At 33.6% G+C, this 22,500-nt stretch overlaps 1 protein-coding gene across 6 annotated transcripts in view; it reads right to left on the minus strand.

The window, feature by feature from the left end:
• The window catches only part of LOC145259312 (uncharacterized), a 2,114,304-nt gene that overhangs the window by 98,743 nt on the left and 1,993,061 nt on the right, over positions 1-22,500 (minus strand). For all 6 annotated transcript variants that reach the window (XM_080117200.1, XM_080117201.1, XM_080117198.1 and 3 more), the window contains 5 exons: positions 21,496-21,697; positions 16,073-16,137; positions 12,821-12,928; positions 10,719-10,895; positions 6,185-6,282 (listed from right to left, as the gene is read on the minus strand). In XM_080117200.1, coding sequence (XP_079973326.1) covers positions 6,185-6,282; positions 10,719-10,895; positions 12,821-12,928; positions 16,073-16,137; positions 21,496-21,697 — 650 coding nt within the window. The remainder of the gene's footprint in view (positions 1-6,184; positions 6,283-10,718; positions 10,896-12,820; positions 12,929-16,072; positions 16,138-21,495; positions 21,698-22,500) is intronic.

The following is a 22,500-nucleotide window of genomic DNA, read 5'->3' on the forward strand; positions in this document are numbered from 1 at the left end:
GACAAGAAAATATTTTTTTGTTTTCCACATATTTAGATTGTATTTTTATACCCATCCATATCCGGAAAACTATTCAACATTATCCCAAAGTTTATCGGGATATACACACATATCTACGGACGAAACACGCATTATTAAAATTATTATCAAATATAGAGTAAATAAGTTTTAACCAATAGAAACCGAATGATGAATACAAATCTGAGTGTGAAAATAGTGGATCTTATTATGTTATTTATCCGTTATCCACTTCAATATAATATTTGAATATATGGGTCTGTATAGAATTAGATAAGTTATAGTATTTTAATCAGGGACTGAAACAAATCACAAGATTTTACATGGGTAAGCTTGAAAACTTAATAAAATGAACCCAAAAATAAGTCGCTCCTGGATATGTCTTTGAACTATATCCAATGCTGAGGCAGTGCTTGCGGGCTTTGGGGAGCGTGGAGCCACCATTTTATTGCCATTGCTCCTAGGTCAACTCTGACTCGAGTGGTAGTATCTGTTGGGGTTCCAACTATGGGTTAAATAGAAACCGATTAAAAAAAAAATAAATATATTCTAATAAAAAAAATGTTCTTTAAAATCACTGGAGTCGGCATTAAATAACCTGAAAAGGGTTGATATGCCGTAAAACAAAAACAAACAAACAAACAAAACTAAGTCCGTTTTCAGATGCCTCCATTTAACTTGAATAAAAAGACAAACCCCACTCCAATATACGAGAGCCCAAACTCTAATAAACCCAACCGATGATAACACTTATGCCTTGTTTTATCGAATGTAGATTTAGAAATAACTCTAGCAAAGAAATTGTATTTATAAAGTCACCATACACTGTTCATTTCTAGCAAATCGAGGGATTCTGCGATAAGAAAAGTTGAAATATCTTGTTCATAAAGAAAAATAACGTATTCGCACATGTTTGTGCCTATATTATCTTCATTGTTGGTGTCCTTCTTCAATTGTCCCAAGGACAACGATTCAAGAATTTCTTGTTAAAATGTGGCTTCGAGTGACTAGAGCCATCCTTGCCAGCTCGGAACCATCTGTGTGGAACTGTTCTGCATCAAACGTTCCACGAAGACTGCAGACAGATGATGATATGAAGAATTCACCTGGTTGTTATAAGAAAATGCAAGGGCACGCCCACCAATTGTGTGGATAGGAATCCGTAGCATACCGGAAGTTGAAAATTGAATTGATTACTAGTAAATTGTAGGATACAACACGATGAAAGACAGAAAACGAATTATATTATGTAAAACGAAACGGTAGGACGCATATAACACACAAACACCTACATATACATATATAGGTATGCGTGTATGTATTTGTGTATGGGTGAATATATATATATATATATATATATATATATATATATATATATATATTAAAGCAAAATGAGAATCCATAATTAAACGATAGTCACTCGGATGTAATCGTGACACGCAAAATAAATAGCGCACACGCTCTCATATTAATATATATTATTGTTAAATAGCCATGAAATCACGCTTCTTTCCAACTACTAACCCTAAGTACGTGTGGCAATGCGAAAAATATAGCAGTTACATGTGATTTTATGATTTTGCTGATCGTCCTAAAAATTCGTGGTAAAAATTACTTACTGCTTATAAAGTTATAATGTTCCGAAATGGGATCAGTTTACATTATATTTATTTGCAAAACTGAACCCTCATTCTAAATTTTAAAATAACGTTTTAGTGTGCTCACACATAATCGCCTTAAAAAGAAGAATTTCATATGTTTGGGTATTTTAAATGTAAATGAAAGTTTTTTTTTTAAAGTTAACAAACTTCTCAATATTTGCATTTTCAACGTTTTGATTAACTTGCGAGATTTTCATCGATATTTTCTTTTGTGAATAAACCAAAGAAAATATAAGGAAACATGAAATATTTCAAAGGATGTGGGATCATAGAAAACCAGCAGCGGAACCAAAAAAAATCGAAGCATATAAAATCTATGATATAAAAGTCCGAACTCTATAATAGAAACCATATGACCATTAATCAAATAGGCGCGAAAAGCTTATTAAAATCTGTGATCTTGAATAGGCAAGTGAACTCTAGAATATTTACTTTGCTTACAATACGAACTAATAAAAACAAATTAAATTAGGTTGGGAGCGTCTGAGGGTGTCCTTGTGTCCAAAAAGATGCAACAAAACTTAAATTATTTAAGAATAAGCCGATGACAAACATCCAAATGTACAGCCGGCGTCATGAAAATGTACGCCCTCCCCCAAAACATTTAATTAGTACACATTGCCATTTTAGGTAGTAGATGCGAAACAGTTACAAAAGCAATGGGCAAGTTATAAATGACCAATCTGTAAACGATATTTATAACTCATTCTGTGGCCCTTCTCAGTCCAATGCTGTAAAATAATAATTTGTGCTTGTTTTAAAGGTAAAACATATATAAAAAATGTGATTATTTCATTTTTTTTATTTAAAAATTTTAAAGAATCGGTTTGACATCTGAAATTATAAACTTTTACGATTCCGATACACAAAACAGTTCCGATTTTTACGATTCGCGATTCCGGTTAATCGTCCCAACACACATATTCCGATTAATAGCCGCATCACTAATATATATATATATATATATATATATATATATATATATATATATATATATATATATATATATAGTGCCACGGAAAAGTATTCGATACATTTCATTTTTCTTCATAACTGTAATTAGGGTTCAAGATTCTACCTAAAATTTGGTCAGTATATTCCTATTACTATTCTAAATAATATTTGGTGAAGTAATTACGAAATTAAAGTTAGAAAGTTTATATTAAAGGAAAAATATTAATCGACTAACGCAAAAGTATTTGATACATTGATTTAATATTTGGTTGCATAGCCTTTATTGTGTTCAACAGCTTACAATCGCTTTCTATAGTTGCACACATTTTTTTTCCAAAGATATGCAAGTATTTTGCGCCATTCTTCTTTGCAGAACTGTTCTAGTTGTTGAATATTTTGTGGATTCCTCTTGTGAACATTGATCTTGAATATTTTCCACAATTTTTCAATTGGGTTTAGGTCTGGAGACTGACTGAACTAAATAAGAACGCCAATTCCGTTATTCCTAAGCCATTCTTGGTTAGTTTGGCAGTATGCTTGGGATCATTGTCCTGCTGAAACACAAAATTGCTATTATGTCCCAATAAATCAGCAAATTTCTGGAGGTTTTTCTCCAAAATCTCCCTGTACATACGTCCATTCATTCTACCAATTATGATTTCTTGTTCACCAGTACCTTTGCATGAAAAACACCCCCATGCTATAATCGAACCACAGCTAAACTTTACGGTAGGAATGGTATTCTTTTTGTTATAGGCGGTGCCATTCTTACGCAATACATGTGTTGCTGTGTTCCTTCCAAAGATTTCGATTTTCGTTTTGTCTGACCAGATTACCGTGTTCCAAAATTATTGTGGTTGTTCCCCATATGTTTTAACATAATTAAACGTTATCTGGCATGTTTAAGTTTCAATAATGGAACTTTTCTTGGGGACCTTGATACAAAACCTGCGCGATTTAGAACTCTACTGATTGTATCCTTGCTCACATTAATCACAGCTCCTCTGAGGTCGGGTTAAATTTCACCACGAGTAAGAAAAGGGGGTATTGTTCCTTTATGCTTACCCACCTTGATTTTTTTTCGTTTAATTTCCTTGGCCGACCACATCTTTGAAGATTTGCAACAGTTTCACCAGGGTTTGTAAACTTTTTAATAACGTTTCCAACTATACTAAGTGGTACATTAAGTTCCCTTAATATTATTCGATACCCTTTTCTTTCTTTGTGCTTATCAATGGTTTTTTGAAGAAAGCCTATTGACAACTCTTTAGTTTTAGGCATTTTTATAAATGAACTGGTTGGCTTTGAAGTATGAGCCCAAACTGGAATAATGTTATAAAATTATTTAATATAAAGCTCTCTGATTGGTCAGTGATAACTCGTTTGCATTATTGCACCACGCTAAAAAAAGTCATTTAAATTTATTTAAGAAAAAGAGTTTTTTTTTAAAGTCTATCCAATACTTTTGCGTTTGGTAACTCATATTTTTCCTTAAATGTAAAGTTTCTAAACTTTGATTTTGTAATTACTACTCCAACTATAATTTAGAATAGTAATAGGAATATATTGACCATTTTAAGTAAGATCGTGAACCATAAGTTATGAAGAAAAATGTAATGTATCCAGTACTTTTGCGTGGCATGGTATATATGTACATTTTTTCATATATTAGCCTCATCAGATCTTCAGCACTGTTAAAGTTAATGGAATTAAGAATGAATACATAAATATATCTCCGTGGACTTGGTTTATTTACACGTGATTTTTCTGTAATACATACGGGTTTTTCATAACGGACCATCAACTTATAACCCCATAATGCGCAACAAATGTCAACACTGATTGATTTTCTATTTTGACTGATGCTCGCTCATATATATATATATATATATATATATATATATATATGTACATTTTTGTAGAAAAAGAAATCCCATGCAGTGCTCTATTGTTAGGGAAAAAAACCTTTCTCGAAATAAGAGCAATATATTTTTTGTATGATATATACAGGAATTTACATTTATATCGGTAGTCGGTACCGACGGTTTCAAGCCCGGTAGTTGAGGACTGCTCTTAAAGTCCGCCTCAGGCTCTCTTCAGCCGACTCTCATCTGTTTTTAACCGGAACCGGAACTCTATATATGCACACCATAATTTTTATTTATTTATTTATTTTATCCTTTATTTTTTTATATTTATTTATTTTTTTTTTTGTATGCTACTTTAATAAGGTAATAAATTTGAAGCAATAAATTAAAAAGTATGGGATGATGACTTCTATATTATTATTTTTCTTTAAGGTCCCCCTATCATTCAGTTTAAGTTTCGTTTAAAAGCGTTTTAAAAGTTCATTTTGAAGTTATGTCTAATCTCGTTTAAAAATAGGGTAATAAAATTTAGATTGAAATAGACCTAGGAAGTGCCCAGGGGATGGTATATACTAATATTTAAGTATCGCTTTGCGTTTAAAAACGTTTAAGATTTATTTTAAAATAATCTCTAGTTTCGTTTTAATTACGGTAATAATATTTAGTTAAAATAGACTTAAAATGTGTAAAAATTTGGCATATGTTTATATTTAAGTATCGTTTCACGTTTAAAATTATTTAAAACGTTATTTTAAAATTATATGTAATTTCGTTTTAAAAACGGTAATAAATCTTAGATTGAAATAGGTCTAAACGGTGTCAAAATTGGCGTTTTTATATTAAATTATATTAAGTATAACATGATCTCGCTCTATTTAAAAACACGTTTTAAAACATTTAAGAGATATAGATAGATAGATATATAAATAGATATAATCATTTTGGAGATTAGCAATTAAATTTTAAAAATCTAATCGCGTGGTGATCAGTAATTATGATAACATTACACTTAATATTTATTTAATAAATTAAGTGGAAATTTGAGGAAATAACACCGTTCGCCGGTGATTCACCAGTCACATGACATCAGTAAAAGGAACTTTTGGTCTCGTTTAATGTAAACAGAATATGTTTAAAATATGGGTAAGTTATTTAGAGGGAAATGAGAATTATTAAAACATAAACATTATTTTTACTTACAAAAGAACATAACTAAGTTATAACAAGTTTCATCGTGAAACGACCACAAGCATTTATATCTACTTACGTTATATTAGAAACCAAGCGACCCCTAAAAATCTTTAACTATTGAATTTTATGCATTTAAAAGAAATTGCAGAATCTGGGAGCTGAGTGTCAAATCAATAATAATGTGCGGAACATATAGCAAACAAAAACAAAAAGAACCTCTCCCAAACATACTGGCAATAATTTGGTTCCGTGTTTTCCTTGAGTGTTTAAAATAAGGAGGTTCGATTTCCAAGGACATGCTATCCAGACTGACAAGCATTATAGTCATTTAAATGCAAAAGAATGTTTTCAGTTGTTGGTTATCATATAGTGTATTAGTCTATTATATATATATATATATATATATATATATATATATATATATATATATATATATATATATATTCCAGATAACACTAATTAAAATAAAATTATATTAATAATTGTACTTACCCAGCAATTAAATTCATTCTTGCCATCTTTGCTGCGCGTAATAACGAGATTGTCAATTATTCCATCTTGTTCGTCGAGAAAGGCAAGGCACTCGAACTCTGATAAAGAAAAAGGCATAGATAAAGAAACAGAGACTATGTTATTTACTCACACCAGCCACACACACACGAACACACACACACGAACACACACACACACACGAACACACCCACACGAACACACCCACACACACATGAACACACACACACACACACATACACACACATATATATATATATATATATATATATATATATATATATATATATATATATATATATATATATATATATATATAAGCATTTTATCACTTAGGCATATTTCATGAAATAACATACACGGTTTTTGTCTATTAATTCTATTTTTGATCTATTCCAAGTTCCAAATAACGGTTGTCATATCTGGAAGAAACTGGCATCAACCCTAGATGCTGACAGTGAAGTGAAACGAGAATTCTACCAGCAGCTCGGTAAGCTTATAACCAGAGCCCCACTACGTGACAAATTAATGCTGCTGGGCGGCTTTAACGTGAGAGTGGGGAAAGACTATAAACTTGGGAAGCATGGACTTGTTAAATACAACTCAAACGGCCGCTGCTGTTAGGACTTTGCTCAGAATTTGAGCTATTCATTACCAACACTCAGTTCCAGTTCCCAAATAGATTTAAGACCACGTGGAAATATCTTCAACCTCAGCATTGGCACCTTCTAGACTATGTCATCGTCCGCCAGAAACATAAAAAAGGATATCAATATCATTGAATCAGCAACAACCGTCTGGTCATCACACGTGCTAAATATACCACCGGAAGAAGCCCAAATTTGCATTAAAACAGCAATCTCGGAAAAGAATATAACCTCTCAAATCTTCACCTTATAGGGGTAAAAAAAAAAAATATCAACACACCATCGAACAACTTTGTATAAACCCAACCAATTCTCGCAACCTGGAAGAAGAATGGTTGTCAATCAGTAAGATCATTAATGAATCAGCCAAAGTCACAGTTGGTTTAAAGAAAAAGAAAAATCAAGACTGGTATCATGAAAACAGTGCTGAAATTAATCAACTCATTAAAGAACAGATAAACGCTCGCCATGCACATGAACAAGACCCTCGAAGCCGGCATAAAACCAACATCTACAGAAACTGCAAAAAACAGTGTCAATCAAAATTACGGGAACTAGAAAACAAATGGTTGCAGCTGAAAGCTTTAGAATTGGAGGGTTTTGCAGAAACACGCGATCTTAGTAATTTCCATGCCGGTGTAAAACAAATTTTCGGCCCCATCAAATCCTCCATCGGAAGACACCTTGCAGCAGACAATACCACCATTTTCAACGATCCACAATCAATTCTGGGTCGTTGGAAGGAGCATTTTGCCACTCTACTCAATAAAGAATCTTCTGCAGATGAGGACTTTCTCAAAATGGTCCCACAGTATCCAGCACAATTATGGATGAATGCACCACGATCATTTACAGAATTTCTAATTGCGATGGAGCAAATGAAAGTAAATAAAGCCCCAGGGCCTGATAATATCCCCTTCGAACTTATCCACCATGGTGTACAAGATCTGGAAAAAAAGACTATTCAGTCTCATTCTTAAGATGTGGGAAGAACGTCAAGTACCAAAGGATTTGAAAGACGCAGTAATAGTAACCATCTTCAAAAAGGGTGACCTAGAATCACGTGGCAATTACCGTGGGATTGTCCTCTGTCCATAATGGGAAACATTTTGCCCACATACTGCTGAATCGCTTGCTGCAAGTCACGGAATTCGTTCTCCCAGAATCTCAGTGCGGCTTCCGTGCCTCTCGGAGAACAATAGATAATATTTTCTGTGCGATGCAGCTGCAGGAAAAAAGCAGGGAACAACAGAAAACTCTCCATCTTGTATTTTATGACCTGCAAACGATAGCGTTCCAAGAGATGTAATGTAGAAAGTGCTCAAGCAATCCACTTTGTAGAACGCATCTAGGCACTGCATGAAGGCATGTCAGGATATGTATCGCAAGGCAAGGAAACAAGAAAGTTTCCAGTTACTTGTGAACTAAAACAAGGTTGTGTTCTTGCACCTACCCTCTTTTCCTTATATCTTGCTGGAATGCTGCACGAACTTCCCCCAAATAACCCGGCGGTGGACATTAGGCACCGTTATGATGGATGACTTTTCAAGCCTGCTAGACTAAAATCTCAAAGCCTTGTGAAATTCCAACACACCACAGAGCTTCAATATGCAGATGACAACATGGTCCTTAGCCATTCCAGGGAAGACATCCACAGATCCACAAACAACTTCACGGCAGCTTACTATCGCTTCGGACTCTCTGTTAATATTGGTAAGACAAAAGTGTTAGTACAACCAGTACCCAATACCATCTTACAGGACGTAAGCATTCACATAAATGACACTCCTCTTGAGCAAGTAGATCACTTTCCATATCTCGGTAGCATAACATCAGAAAAGTGCTCAAATGAGAATGAAATATAAAGCCGAATTGGCCTCGCCTATGGAGCTTTTGGTAAACTGACGAAGCGCGTCTTCAATAATAAACATCTTTCAATAAAAATAAACTCATGGTATACCACGCTATTGTTATACCTACGCTTCTGTGTGGGGGTGAGACCTGGACTATATACCAAAGTGATATCATTAAACTCGAAAAATTCCACCAACAAAAACTTCGAGCTATACTGAACATCAAATGGTATGACTATGTAACCAACACACGCGTTCTTGAGAGAGCAAACAGCTGCAGTATTTAGGATACCACTATGAGGCACAGTTTTTGTTGCTTGGGGCATATCCTCGGAATGGATGAAAACAGACTCCCTCGACAAACCCTGTACTCGGAGCTAACCACAGGAAAATACCTATCTGCCGCCCTCTACTGCGATATAAGGACCAACTCAAATCCACCCGAAAAAACGCCGGATTTGATCTTCACATCTGGGAAACAACATCTCGGGATCGGTGCATGTGGCGCAAATCCATCATACATGGTACCAAAGGATACGAGGTAGAAAGAAGAAGACTGGTGGAGATCACGAAGCAGACAAGAAAAAATCGTGCTGAACAACAACGCCCCCCCCACCAAGCATTGGTTGCCTTCTCTGCCTACGCAAATTCCACGCTCAGATTGGTCTGAGAAGTCATCTGCGATCCAAACACTGAGGGAAGAGGAAACTGAAATTCTCGAATACGAGAAATCGGCCGACGACGACGACGACGATATATATATATATATATATATATATATATATATATATATATATATATATATATATATATATATATATATATATATATATATATATAATCAATCATCTATTGAATATTATATATTATGGGGAATAATTCGTCCGGTAGACTAATTCGTAAATATAGAAAAATAAAAAAAAAATAATAATGATAATGTCGTTCATGAAATTTCGTCCGTATTTGTTTACAATATAACGTTAACTGGTATTTTGACTTGAAGATCTTTAAAATAGCTTTCCACCTCTCATAAATAAAAATAAACGATGTAACGTAAAATCTTCCCCTATGAAAATGTTTTTATATCTATAAAGAATAACGACTATTTTTAAGATTGGATTTTTTCGATTTACAATAATCAACGGACGAGTTTCTGTACAAAATACATCCTAGAACACTTCCACAAATATAATTTTTTTTTTCATATATCAGTTTCAAAATTAAAAAAAAATTACCAGATTGATATAATAAAAGATTTGCCCGATATCCAATCAAACTAAAGAAAAACTGTGGGAATATGCATATATTGGATTGTTAACAGCTTCCTTGGATTTATTACATTACGCTTTGGATCTTTTAACCTGCCGAATACCAAGAGCTTCAATTACAGGATTTAACATGCACTTTCGATTTGAAGTTCAATATCGTTTTTTTTGCCGCATCAAAAGAGTTTCTTTTATCAAATATTTTATGAAGAAAAATCTCATCCTCAATTTTTATATCTAAATCCAGAAATGTATCCTATTGTCCTATATATATAACCATTTTTCAATAATTATTAATATTGATTTATATTTTTATTTATATATTATTGCTAATTTTTATAATAATTATTTCATTCATTTATTTTATATCTATGTATATGCTGTGCGTTTTATAAATGTCATACCGTTAACACAAATGTTTTTTGTTAAACATTCATAGTGTATGACTAGAGGTTTTAATCAAACATTACCCTATCGGTTATTCAGCTGAGTATTTCTTTTAAACTATTCGTAAACAATTCTCTCAGGCCATTTCTCGAACATATATTTAAATGGTATACAAAATATCAGTAACTTGCATGAGTGTTTAATCCCCAATGTTAGTAGGACAAAGTTTTTTGGACGTCTTCCTCTACTGTTTCTGCCATTGCCTTGGATATGCGTTCATTCGTTTTCTCTTCATGCTTGTTATAGGCCGTGGTGTCATCAGTAAATATAATCATCTCTTATATATAAATGAATCAATGGTTACCTTGGGGGATCAAAAGGGCCGAACATGTGTCTGATCTCAGAATGAGTGAACTCTCTGTAAGACATGTGTTTTCATTCCAATCTCCAATCGTACCCTCGCAGTGTTGACCATCGTACATCCCCTTGAATGGGATGCTGCTCTCCAACCCACAATAGGACGGCCATAGGTTCTCCATTTCTGAAAGGAAATAATCATAGAATAATGAAAAACATGTCAAAATTGTTTTAACGTTGATATATCATTTCATTTGGTAATATTATCCCGACTACTTTTCTCATTTTGGTAATTTATCATTATTTAAACCGTTTGAATTTTTAAACACTTTATTAAATCAGTTTTTCTTTTTTCTTTTTTATTCACCAAATTAATCTATAAATTGTTATCGTTGACTTTAGTCAAACAACTGAACGGTCACCATGTTAAATATTGCTTTGAAATAACCTCCGATAAAAATGAGAAAAAGTATCCGTGTATATTAAATGAAACGCTATTTTTTTGCCCTTTTCGCAGAATAAATCTAGTTTTAACCGTTTTAATCAAAATGGTTTCAAAAAAGTCCTGAAACCACTTAATGTAAAGAGGTAATTAGGACGAAAATGATTTTAAAAAGAGAGGATAGGGCTATTGGCCATAGTCTTTAAATGGTAGGAGGAAATAGTCAGCAATGCGAAAACTCCACAATCCTTCAGTTATTCGAAAAATCTACTGGATTATGTATCAGTGCAGCGAATTAAAAAAAAACACTAGATTTTAACTAATCAACAAAGTCGAAACAAATGAAGTTGGGAATAGATTAGATACTTTTAAGTAACTCATTTCATTTTATAATTATTCAAAAAAAGACTGCGACTCGAACGTTGCGATTTTATAGACAGTGGTTGAAGAGAAAGAGAAAAGGGTAGACCATATCATATTATAGACACGTCGATGCACTTCGATTAGGACTGAGATTCACCAGTTCAAATATGAAAACAGTAGTTCATTGATGATCGTATATGGTGAAGTACAAAATGGCTTCTGCTGTGAGAAAGTGTTTGGAGCAATAGCTAGAACTGACTTTAATGAGACAAAAAAAGCAAGAAGAAAAGTGCAGGAAGTTACCGAATCGATCTCACCTCAAGAGCCAAGCTCTGCATTAGAATCTTAGAATAAAAACAACAACAAAAAAATACACGTCTATAACTAAAATACACAAGCTGAGTCTTAACAAGAGTAAACGAAGGAATTCATTTAATAGTTTAATCCACAACTGAACGCACAGGTTAACTTCGATATTAGTTGAATATTTCGAATAACCCGAGTGAGATAGACGCAAAGCAACAGCATCGCAGAGAATGATATTATCAACATGGAAGATAATTTACTTGATAATGCAGTCAGTCTGTGTAGAATGTCGCTTATCTATATATTAATACTAAAGCATGTGTGTTATGTTCTGTGTAACGCTTACATCGGAGTCGTTTAATTGTTATATATTTCCATGTCTTGTCATAAATAATTTTCCAAGAATTCTCCATAGGTTGTGTTTTCGGTTTCGATTATAGCTGATGGCATTTGAGTCATCTATATTTTTTATGAATAATTTTATCAAAAATTTTTCATAAGTTTTGGTTTCGGTTTCGATTATAACTATAAAGAACTCAAGTATATATATATATATATATATATATATATATATACATATGTGTGCATATACACTCACACACACACACACACACACACACACACACATATATATATATATATATTCATTTTCAAAAGGTTCGAAATCAACATTCTTCTCAAAAACAAATTTTATATCTATAAGTCGGAATCAGGTATCTTTTGAAAAATATTTCACATTATTGCTGAAAATGTAATATAATTTAATTATTTATTGTATACTTTTTAAAAGTATTAAGTGATTTGCATGGATATACATTTTAGCATGTTATTTTCTATATTCATGAGTTTAGTATATGATTGTAGAAATATTTTATATCGAAGAGTATCTTCAACTTGGTATTGCAATGCAATTACTTTCAATATATAAAAAATGTTCTATACATATGTGACAATGCTTTATGTAAACTACAATTTAAAAATAGTGTTAATATACTAACGTATCAAGTTCTTCATATGGTAGCTCCATCCATTTTCTGTCCACGGATAGGTATCATCGTTGAAAACACATAGTTGATCCAAAGGTAGATTCATTCGCCGGAATTTACCTGAAATTTGACAAAAAGGATTGAATCAATCCACAAGACAATGTCATAAACATAATGTGCAATAAGAAATCCTTTTCAAAAGTAAAATAAGATCAACCAATACCCTGAGTGACACGTTGCTTATATTAATTAATATTGTGAACAAATACTCTTTTCAGATATCAAGATTAAAGATGCATAGAGTGTTCGTCCTGTCATCGTAAAAATAATTTCACTTAACGCATAATGTAACAGAACGAGGACGCGCGTATGGCGGCTGTATACAAATGCCGAGCTGTGTGCGAAGTGACGTCACGGCGAGGAAGCAAATAAAGAAGATATAAACAGATAACAGATCAATGCTTACGATGAACAGATCAAGGATCACGATCACGATCAAGATTTAGTTGGGAATTACCCGGAAACAACTGTCATTTTATCGACGGAAAAAAGTGAGTTGCCTAATTCATTGTATTGATCTCCTTTTGCGATGGAGTCTACAAGGTGTTGGGTTCCCAGAGTCTACATGTTAAGACGTGTGTGAATGGGTTCTACATAAAAAATAGCACGATATTACTTTCTGTGTTTTCACTGTTCCCATCGTTCTGTTTCGCCTATTAATATAGTCTGAAATACGAAAATGTTGGATAAACGACTGATGTGTTTTACATATTGTTCAAATTTTATATCGGATATACGTCTTTGAATGTATAACAATATTTATTTTGCATGAAAATTGAGAATTAAGGTCGCATAAATAATTTGCATAAAGATAATTACGTAGATATTCTGGAGTACATTCATCGTCTTCTTTTGAAAATGCCATGCATCTGATATAATTTTAATCAAAATATGTCTACTTGTTTTCAAACTTCACTGCAGTTTAATGACTATTTATCTTTAAATATACTATCACGCATTCTATGGATTGGTACAATAAAATACAGTGTTAAACGATAAAATTGTTGGCCTAAAAATCGAGGACATGATTCCATTTTCGTTTGATGAAAACCGGTTTCCTTTTTTACTGAAGACAATCTACTAGATAAGCAGTTGTGTACAAATCTCCAGAGCGATAGGAGTCTTCTCTCATTTCTGAAATACACACAATGTTCAATAAGCGGGATCGGAGATCACCCGCTGTACAACTAATGCATTTTACCGATACAAGTTATGACAACAGGACCAATGCTTGAATTCTGAAAATCCAAATCCGGACGGTTCAACGCTTACGGACAAAGCTCAACGAAGTTTCCGGTCACGGTTATGGTCTTTGGTGCGGTTTCAATGACAGCGACATAATACCACCTCACATCTCGAAGTCAGCGTGAAAGCACACAACAAAGTCTACCTGTATACGCTGAATAGTGTGATGACCCCTTGGTGCAATCGAGAGTCAAAACAATGAAAAGAATATTCCGTTGTCATAGTCTTAATAATTATAAATGCATGTGTCCCATTATACTACACACACATAAACGCACACACACATGCATTTATATATATATATATATATATATATATATATATATATATATAAGTATATGTATATATAAGTATATATATAATTATATATAAGTATATGTATATATGTATATTTATATATATATTCATGTATATATATAATTATGTATATATAAGTATATATATAAGTATATATATACTTATATATAAATATATATATACATATATAAATGCATGTGTGTGTGCGTTTATAATGGCACACATGCATTTATAATTATTAAGACTATGACAACGGAGTATTCTTTTCATTGTTTTGATCTCGAGTAGATATCCGACACAGTTAGACCCAGTCAATCAACCAAGAACAACACCACTCTATATAAAAGCATATAAGTTATCAACGGATACACACTCAAGAGACAAAGCAATAAAAAGAATATGCTGTTATACTAGCACACTTTTACACACGCATATATCTCCTCATATATATATATATATATATATATATATATATATATATATATATATATATATATATATGATAGCAGGCCACTGGCATTGCTCGATCATAAAATACGCTTATATATGATATATTGTTTAATACATATTTCGTATTTATTATTAAAATATATTAGACCCAATATATGGTAATGATTATTAAAAAAAGAATGACTCGTGCGCCACTGCTGAGAATCGAAACCCAAAAGGTTAGGTTATTTACTTTTGCCTTTGATGTTAATGACTGTACTATAAAGAAATATGTTTACGGCAAGGCTAAAAATTAAAACATGAGCCAATGACTATTACGTTACACATGCATATTCGTAATGCCGTCGTTCGACCTTCACCTGACAAATTACTTTTTTTTTTACTTTTCACATTTTGCACAACTTTTCCAAAGCTAAAACCTAAATATAGAGTTTCACATTGGTTCGAATAATACCTATATGAATATCATGTCTGCAGACCAAAACCCGACGGAGAAGTTTGGTAGGCAACATTTTTTAAAGAAATATATATATATATATATATATATATATATATATATATATATAAAGTGTGTTTAACCTTTTTAAGCAAATATTATGCAGGTATAAATCACGTAGAATATTTGCATGAATATAATTATTATACGTAATACATAACTAAAGATGTTTATAAGAAAACAAAAAAAAAGTAGAAAGGAGTTAATTAAAATGAATGCTTCAAAGAATGTGCAAATTAGTTAGATCTTTTGTACATACATGCAATTCAACAATCCATGTATAACTTAGTTGTATTTTTTTTACAAATAGAAAAAAAGGTTTTTAATATGAATACCAATACACAAAAAGAACAAATTTATAGGAATATATATATATATATGTGTGTGTGTGTGTGTGTGTGTGTGTGTGTGTGTACAGGGTGACCCCCCAAAAAACAGAGGACATTCAATTGTTTTTCTGAGCATTTTACAATCGATGGAGAAAAAAAAGGCCAAAGACCCTGATGTGACGTTTTAAATATGATAAACTAGTTATGATCAAAGTTTCATCTGATTCGGACAAAACATTAAGAAATTGGGCCTAATCAGAGTTTGGGCTCGTTTTTTAAGATCAAACTGTATATATATATAAATATATATATATTTATATATATATGTGTGTGTGTGTGTGTATGCATGTGTGTGTGGGTGTGTATAGTACAATCTTAGATACGTACCTATTCTGTATTGTAATAAATTATTATTTCTTCGATTGAACTCCATACATGTATATCTCTGTGAGCTGAAAAAAAAAAAGAAATAAAAAGCATCACATAGTGTTTTAAAACATAAAACTGATCCCATATTATACCATGTAAAACCCATTACAATAATCATAACGAAAAAAAAAGTGAATTCCTATACATTGTTTTCTGGTCAGTATTGTTAAGAGTTTAAAAACTCCGCTGATCTTTATTTTCACAGGAAACTGCTAATATCCATTTAACCTCATTTGCATTGAACTAAATTAAGATTTATATTATCCAAAATTACGAACCCTACGTTTTACATTTCTGTTCCAACATTCATGATTCCCGCTTTAATTGATCCATATACATATACATGTATAACCATATACACCTATGAATCCTCTTATTTAGAGTGATAAATAACTGTTATCAAATGATTAAAATATTAATAAAACGTATGAACAAATTGTTTATTTTTTTTAATCCGCCATCATGTTTTTTGTTTATTTTTTTTCTTTTTGCATTTTCACCCAAAACAAGGCACAGTGTTACTTCTATGTAATGGACTACTATCTGGAACATAAATTGCAGGGATACTATGTGGGGAGTTGAGATGCAAGATGTTTGTTTACATTTCACTCAAATTTCTGCATATCAATACAGTCAGGGAATTCGGAATCCGGAGGGAAATTCCGAATTTTAGCTATTCTTTGGGAAGTACTTTTTTTCTTTACATGGCGTTCACCACTTATCAAGGCCCAAAGACCACTCAGGGATAAGGGTTATTGCGTATACAGTAATCAATGAGATAGTATTGTAGTAATCATTAGTATTGGGTGGTTAGATAGAGTGTCTTACTTAAGGGGGCGGTTTGTCAGGAGTTTTTTATGTTGGACTTGAAGACGTTCAAATGGTAGTCAGGTGGGAAACAGGCAAGCGGCAGAGACTTCCGCTGGCGTGCAGTTCTAAGAAAGAAGCTTTGCTCATGGAATCTACGTTTGGATTTAGGCACAGATAAAGAGTGGGGGAAATTATTCACAGTAGTTTCAGCCAGACGGGTGTTTCTCGTGAAATATTGGCGAGGGGGGGGCGTGGGATTTGAGCTCAGACGAGCACCAGCCATGGAAATAACGATAAAACAAGAACAGGATCGCAACGTCTTCTCTGTGGGAGAGAGGTTGCAGGGAAAAGAAAAGGGCATCCCCCACTAAACCACGATATCTATTTTGGACTCTGTCAAGGCAGGATATGCTGTTTTTAGCAGCTCCTGCCCAGATGTGGCTGCAGTATTCCATCCTAATAGGGTAGAAGGCTTGATTACATCTAGGGATTCCTACTATGAAGCTGTGGGATTTTGCTGCTTGTCGGGTTTGTCGTGGATATTTACGTCGATAGGATACAAGGGCGTGTAGTTCGTATGAGCATTTACCATTAAAACACTTGTCAAACAGGCAGAGGGATGCAACATTTCATCGATGCGTCTAAGGGTAAAGCCTAGTAGACAGTTCAGTAACTATTAGCTTCGTGACTCTTTTTTTTTTAAATCTGTCTAAGAGCGAGGTTAATAGCAGATGCACCAGCTCAAATGTGACAACAATACACCGTACATGGACAAATGGTGTCCTTGTAGAGGTACAGAATACTTTAAAGCGTAGTGCGGTAGAGAGACCCCCCCTTCTTCACAGCATCCGCGGCAATGCCCTCGATGTATCTGTTTCGACTTATCTTCCCTGTGAACGTTAAGCCAAGGAGTTTAAATAAAGTGCTTTCAGGTAAAATATCATTAGTCATAGCTATTAGTGGTTGAGAAGGTTTCTTGTAATTATTAAAGAAAAGATGCTTCGTCTTAACAGTATTGAATGTGACCATCCATTTATTTAAAGAGACACCTTAATTTTGTTAGTGTCTTTGGCCATCTTCTATTACGGTTAAACTATATATTTATAAAACACAATCGATATTAACCGAATATGTCGTTTTTTTTTCATCGTTTCTACGAGGTTTTTTTAGCACCTGTAATATTTACCCGAAAAAGATTTTTTTTTTTTAATAAAATGTTTGCCATCCACGTGGTTATTGTTAAAGAACATCGAAAAAGAGTGTTCGAGTACACATTCGCAGGGAAGGTGGATTGCCCCTATCGTGTCAGAAGACTACTCACACCTGTACCACAACAAAGCTAACATTCGCTTGTGCATGGATTATTGTTGCCACATCTGGTGCATCTACCACTTTTCTCTCCACTTTGGGTAGGGGTCCAAAATAGAGTCTTAAATCTATTGGCCCCACTTTGTCAACTAAGCTCGAACCCCTGTCCCATCGCCGCAATATTGCATCCGTGTGTTTGTTTGACAAGTATTTTAATGGAATATGCTCTGATGAACTCATTGCACTTGTTCTCTATCGACGTATTTATCCCCGACAAACCCGCCTAGCAAAAAAAAAAAAACACACCCGTTCACTGATGATGTCCTTAAATGCCAGAAAGTTTCTACCCTAATAGTTTTTCCTTTCGAGTTGTTAGACTTTGGAATTCCCTTCCTGATACTTGCTTTCCTGACTATACTGTTTTGCAGAAATTTAAATGCAAAGTAAACCAGCATCGTTTATCTTTTCTAATCATGCTCCCAAATATTAACCCCCAACAACCAAGTGGCGATGGGCCTTGATGTTGATGAACGTGAATAAACAAAATATAAGAAAAGCATTTAGATGATTTATTTAACACACGACTTTTTGCCATGACATATTTTTTCTCTAATTAATTTACTTCTCGTTGATAATTTCACTTCCATCCTATTCGGGACCAAATAATTCTTTTGTTCGAATCTGCGATTGGCATTGCAACGGTAAATTTTCTTCTAAAACCGAGGTCATTAAAACAGGTACAAATATCTCACATAGCGAAGCATTTGTAAGATATTTTAGACAAAACAGTGAGTCCGGAGACAACTAGGTACATAGATTAATTAAAAAAACATGAGTATTACTGAATCAAAGACAAAGAAAAAGGGAAAAAGGGAGAGAGAGAGAGAGAGAGAGCGAAAAAAAGGCGATAGACGGAGAGATGGGATATGTAGACGAGTGAAAACGTGCGTTTATTAAGTTACATCTTGTTCTCATAACCGGCGTTACATGGGCATGTTATTTTTTAAATATTTTTCTAGGTTTCTATAACACCTATATACATTCCCCCCCCCCACACACACACCAAATAATAATAATTAAAATGCTTGTCATCCACGTAGGGATCGCTAAAGTGTCTCGAAAAAAAAAACAATCGTTCGGGTCGACATTTGAAATGAATGGCTCTCGTCTAGGTGAAGCCCCATGTTTTGACAGGTCGCTGGAAAGATGGTGGGATCCTTCTACCGCTACAGAAGATATCACACTACTGATGCAATTCTCTATCTATATAAAAGCCAAGTACGTCCAAGGATGGAATACTGCTGTCATATCCGGGCAGGAGCTGCTACAAACAGCCTATCCTGCCTTGACAGAGTACAAAATAGACTTCGTGGCTTAGTGGGGGATGCCCATTTCCCTTCCCTGCAACCTCTCTCCCACAGAAGAGACGTTGCGAGCATATATTTGTTTTATCGTTATTTCCATGGCAGGTGCTTGTCTGAGCTCCAATCCCTCGCCTGTCCTTGTTTTATCGTTATTTCTCTCGCTGGTGCTCATCTGAACTTCAATCTCTGGCCCCCGTTGCCAATCCTTTACGAAAAACACCCGTCTAGCTGAATCCACTGTCAAAAATGTTCCTCACTCTTTATCTGTGCCTAAATTAAAACGTAGATTCCATGAACAAAACTTCTTTCTTAGAACTGCACGCCTGTGGAACTCTGTTCCGTTTGCCTGCTTCCCACTGACTAAAACTTGGATGTCTTCAAGTCCAACGTAAACAAATTCTGAGGAACCGCCCCCTTAATAGACACTTTTATTAAATCTCCACACTAACATACTGTACTTGCAATAACACTTATCTCTGAGTGGCTTCCGGGCCTTGATATGTGATGACCACTTTGTAAAAAAAAAAAGATTTTAAAAAAGCATTTTACTCCAATAGTCTCTTCCCCAGAACTGCACGTCTTTGCAACTTCTTTCCGGGATTCTGCTTTCCCAACTTTTATGATATGCAGAAGTTCAAGTGTCATTTGAACGAACATCTTGCAACTCATCTCCCTTCATAATGCTCCCGCAAATTATGTATCCGATAGTAGCCCCCTATATCAAAGTCGCACTGTGCATTGTTTGAGGTGAAAATTAATTTAAAAAAAAATATATATATATATATTTATTGAACATGTTGGATTGTCAAATATGTTATAACTTGGAGGGGTGTATATTATGTACGTAACGGGTGTATATATTTTATATGTATATAACTGCTGTACCAAAAGATGCATATGATTATATTGTCGGTGGGGAACCAAATGTTTTAGACGTATAACTTGTGCTGTTGAGACCAAAGATGAACCTGAAGATATTGACAATATGTTTACAGATGTGGGAAACAACTACTTGTTCAAACGAATTCTTGGAACAGACGATGACAGAGAAGCGAGTTCTTTGATGACTGATGAATAGAGTGTATGTCATAGTGGTCTATATAATAAACCGTCTGTATATTGAAGACGTTGGTTGATGATGGAATATGTTCAATAGTTGTAAACAGTACATGTAAAACAGTTCATTCTAAAAGGACAAATAAACGCATACATCGCTGTTCAATGACGATATGACACAATAGTTATATTTATATATGACAACATTTATTCTCTGGTTCCAACCGTACATCTTAAGAGATTACGTTCTGGTCCGATTTTTTTCTTTCTTGGAATACGCCGCTTCGTAGCGTCATAAGATCTGTCTCGATTATCTGACCTACTCTTCAATTCCCCTCTGTTTCATTGCCTGTATATATTAAGACTAATCCTGAGTGTTTCGGCTACTCCAAAACGTAACACGTGACTTTCAGTAAGGTTTTCTTGACAAATTTATTATTTTGATGCCTAGGCTTGAAAACCTATTTTTGTTTATGTAGTTGACATAGCTCTTAATTTGATATTAATTTTAAGAGCTCCCTTGCATTCCAAAACTTATAAATATTGTTTTCCCTGTAACACAATCAAATTGTCATACATATAATCATGAACACGTTCTTTGATAATAATAAATTCTTTAAATAAACATCCAACTTTTAATAATAATAGTTGATCTTATAACCGACAATTAGCATATCGTTTTCCCGCGTATTACGAGAGGTTAATACATAACAGATTTATATAAAGTTCTTTTTTAGAGCTAGAAGAGACAGGGAAATTATGTACACGTTGATTCCACTGTGATCTACCAGACAGGAAATAAAATACTAGATACACAGATTATTAAGAAAAAAAATAACTTACCATCCGTTGGGAAAGACAGAGGAAACCTTGTATTTCTCCTTGTAAGGGTTTAATTCCTCGCATCGGAAGGACCCCAGCTTGGAGAAGCTGATGTGAGTTCGGTTGATGATAACCTTTTCACTGTATTCTTCCTCATAGAGCATCCACTTGCCGAGAAGTTTGTCGGCAAAATGGCACCGTGGTTTGCTCTCCTCCCGGACACCTGTTGTTAGGGTTAAAGATGGGTGAGGCAAACGAGAAAAAGAAAGAGAATAAAAGAAAAGTGGAACAAAAAATATTTAAAAAGACAGATGCTGAGACAGTTAGTAAATTGTAGATAGATGAACAGAAAAAAAGAAGTAAAAAGAATTATATATATATATATATATATATATATATATATATATATATATATATATATATATATATATAGGAGCAAACAGTTAATAAAACATGTTAAAAAACACTAAGACAAAGAGAAAGAGAGAAAAAGAGCGAACAGAGAGATTACTGTATAAAGAGGGAAAGAACCACATTGATTGATATATAAGGATAAAGAGAGAAAGAACCAGATACGATAATGACAAAGAGACAGTTGGGAGACGAAGCGAGTGAAAATAGATTTATAGAGAGAGATTGCAGTGTATAAATATGTAGTGAAAAATAAATAACAATATGCAGTTATGTAGATAAAACTATAAGTAGATAAATGGATAGCTAGAATGAATAAAACGGATAGGTATTTAGATGAAGAGAGAACAACATATATATATATATATATATATATATATATATAACTACTTCATTTACTCACATAAAATGAATATACAAAGGTATAAATTTATGCGTAAACTTTAAGTATTTACTTCAAAAGTGCTCAATACGTAGTAGGTAGAGCTAGTTAGTAATTTACAAATACATATGGCGATTAAGCTGCACTGAATATTCCGCGTTTCATCCACTCTAGGATGCTTCAGGCTTATGCGCGATTTTTTGTGGCTGTCTGTCGATTTTATATACGCACCT

This window comes from Euprymna scolopes, chromosome 34, assembly GCF_053919585.1.
Source record: "Euprymna scolopes isolate OS-2025 chromosome 34, ASM5391958v1, whole genome shotgun sequence".
Taxonomy (NCBI): domain Eukaryota; kingdom Metazoa; phylum Mollusca; class Cephalopoda; order Sepiida; family Sepiolidae; genus Euprymna; species Euprymna scolopes.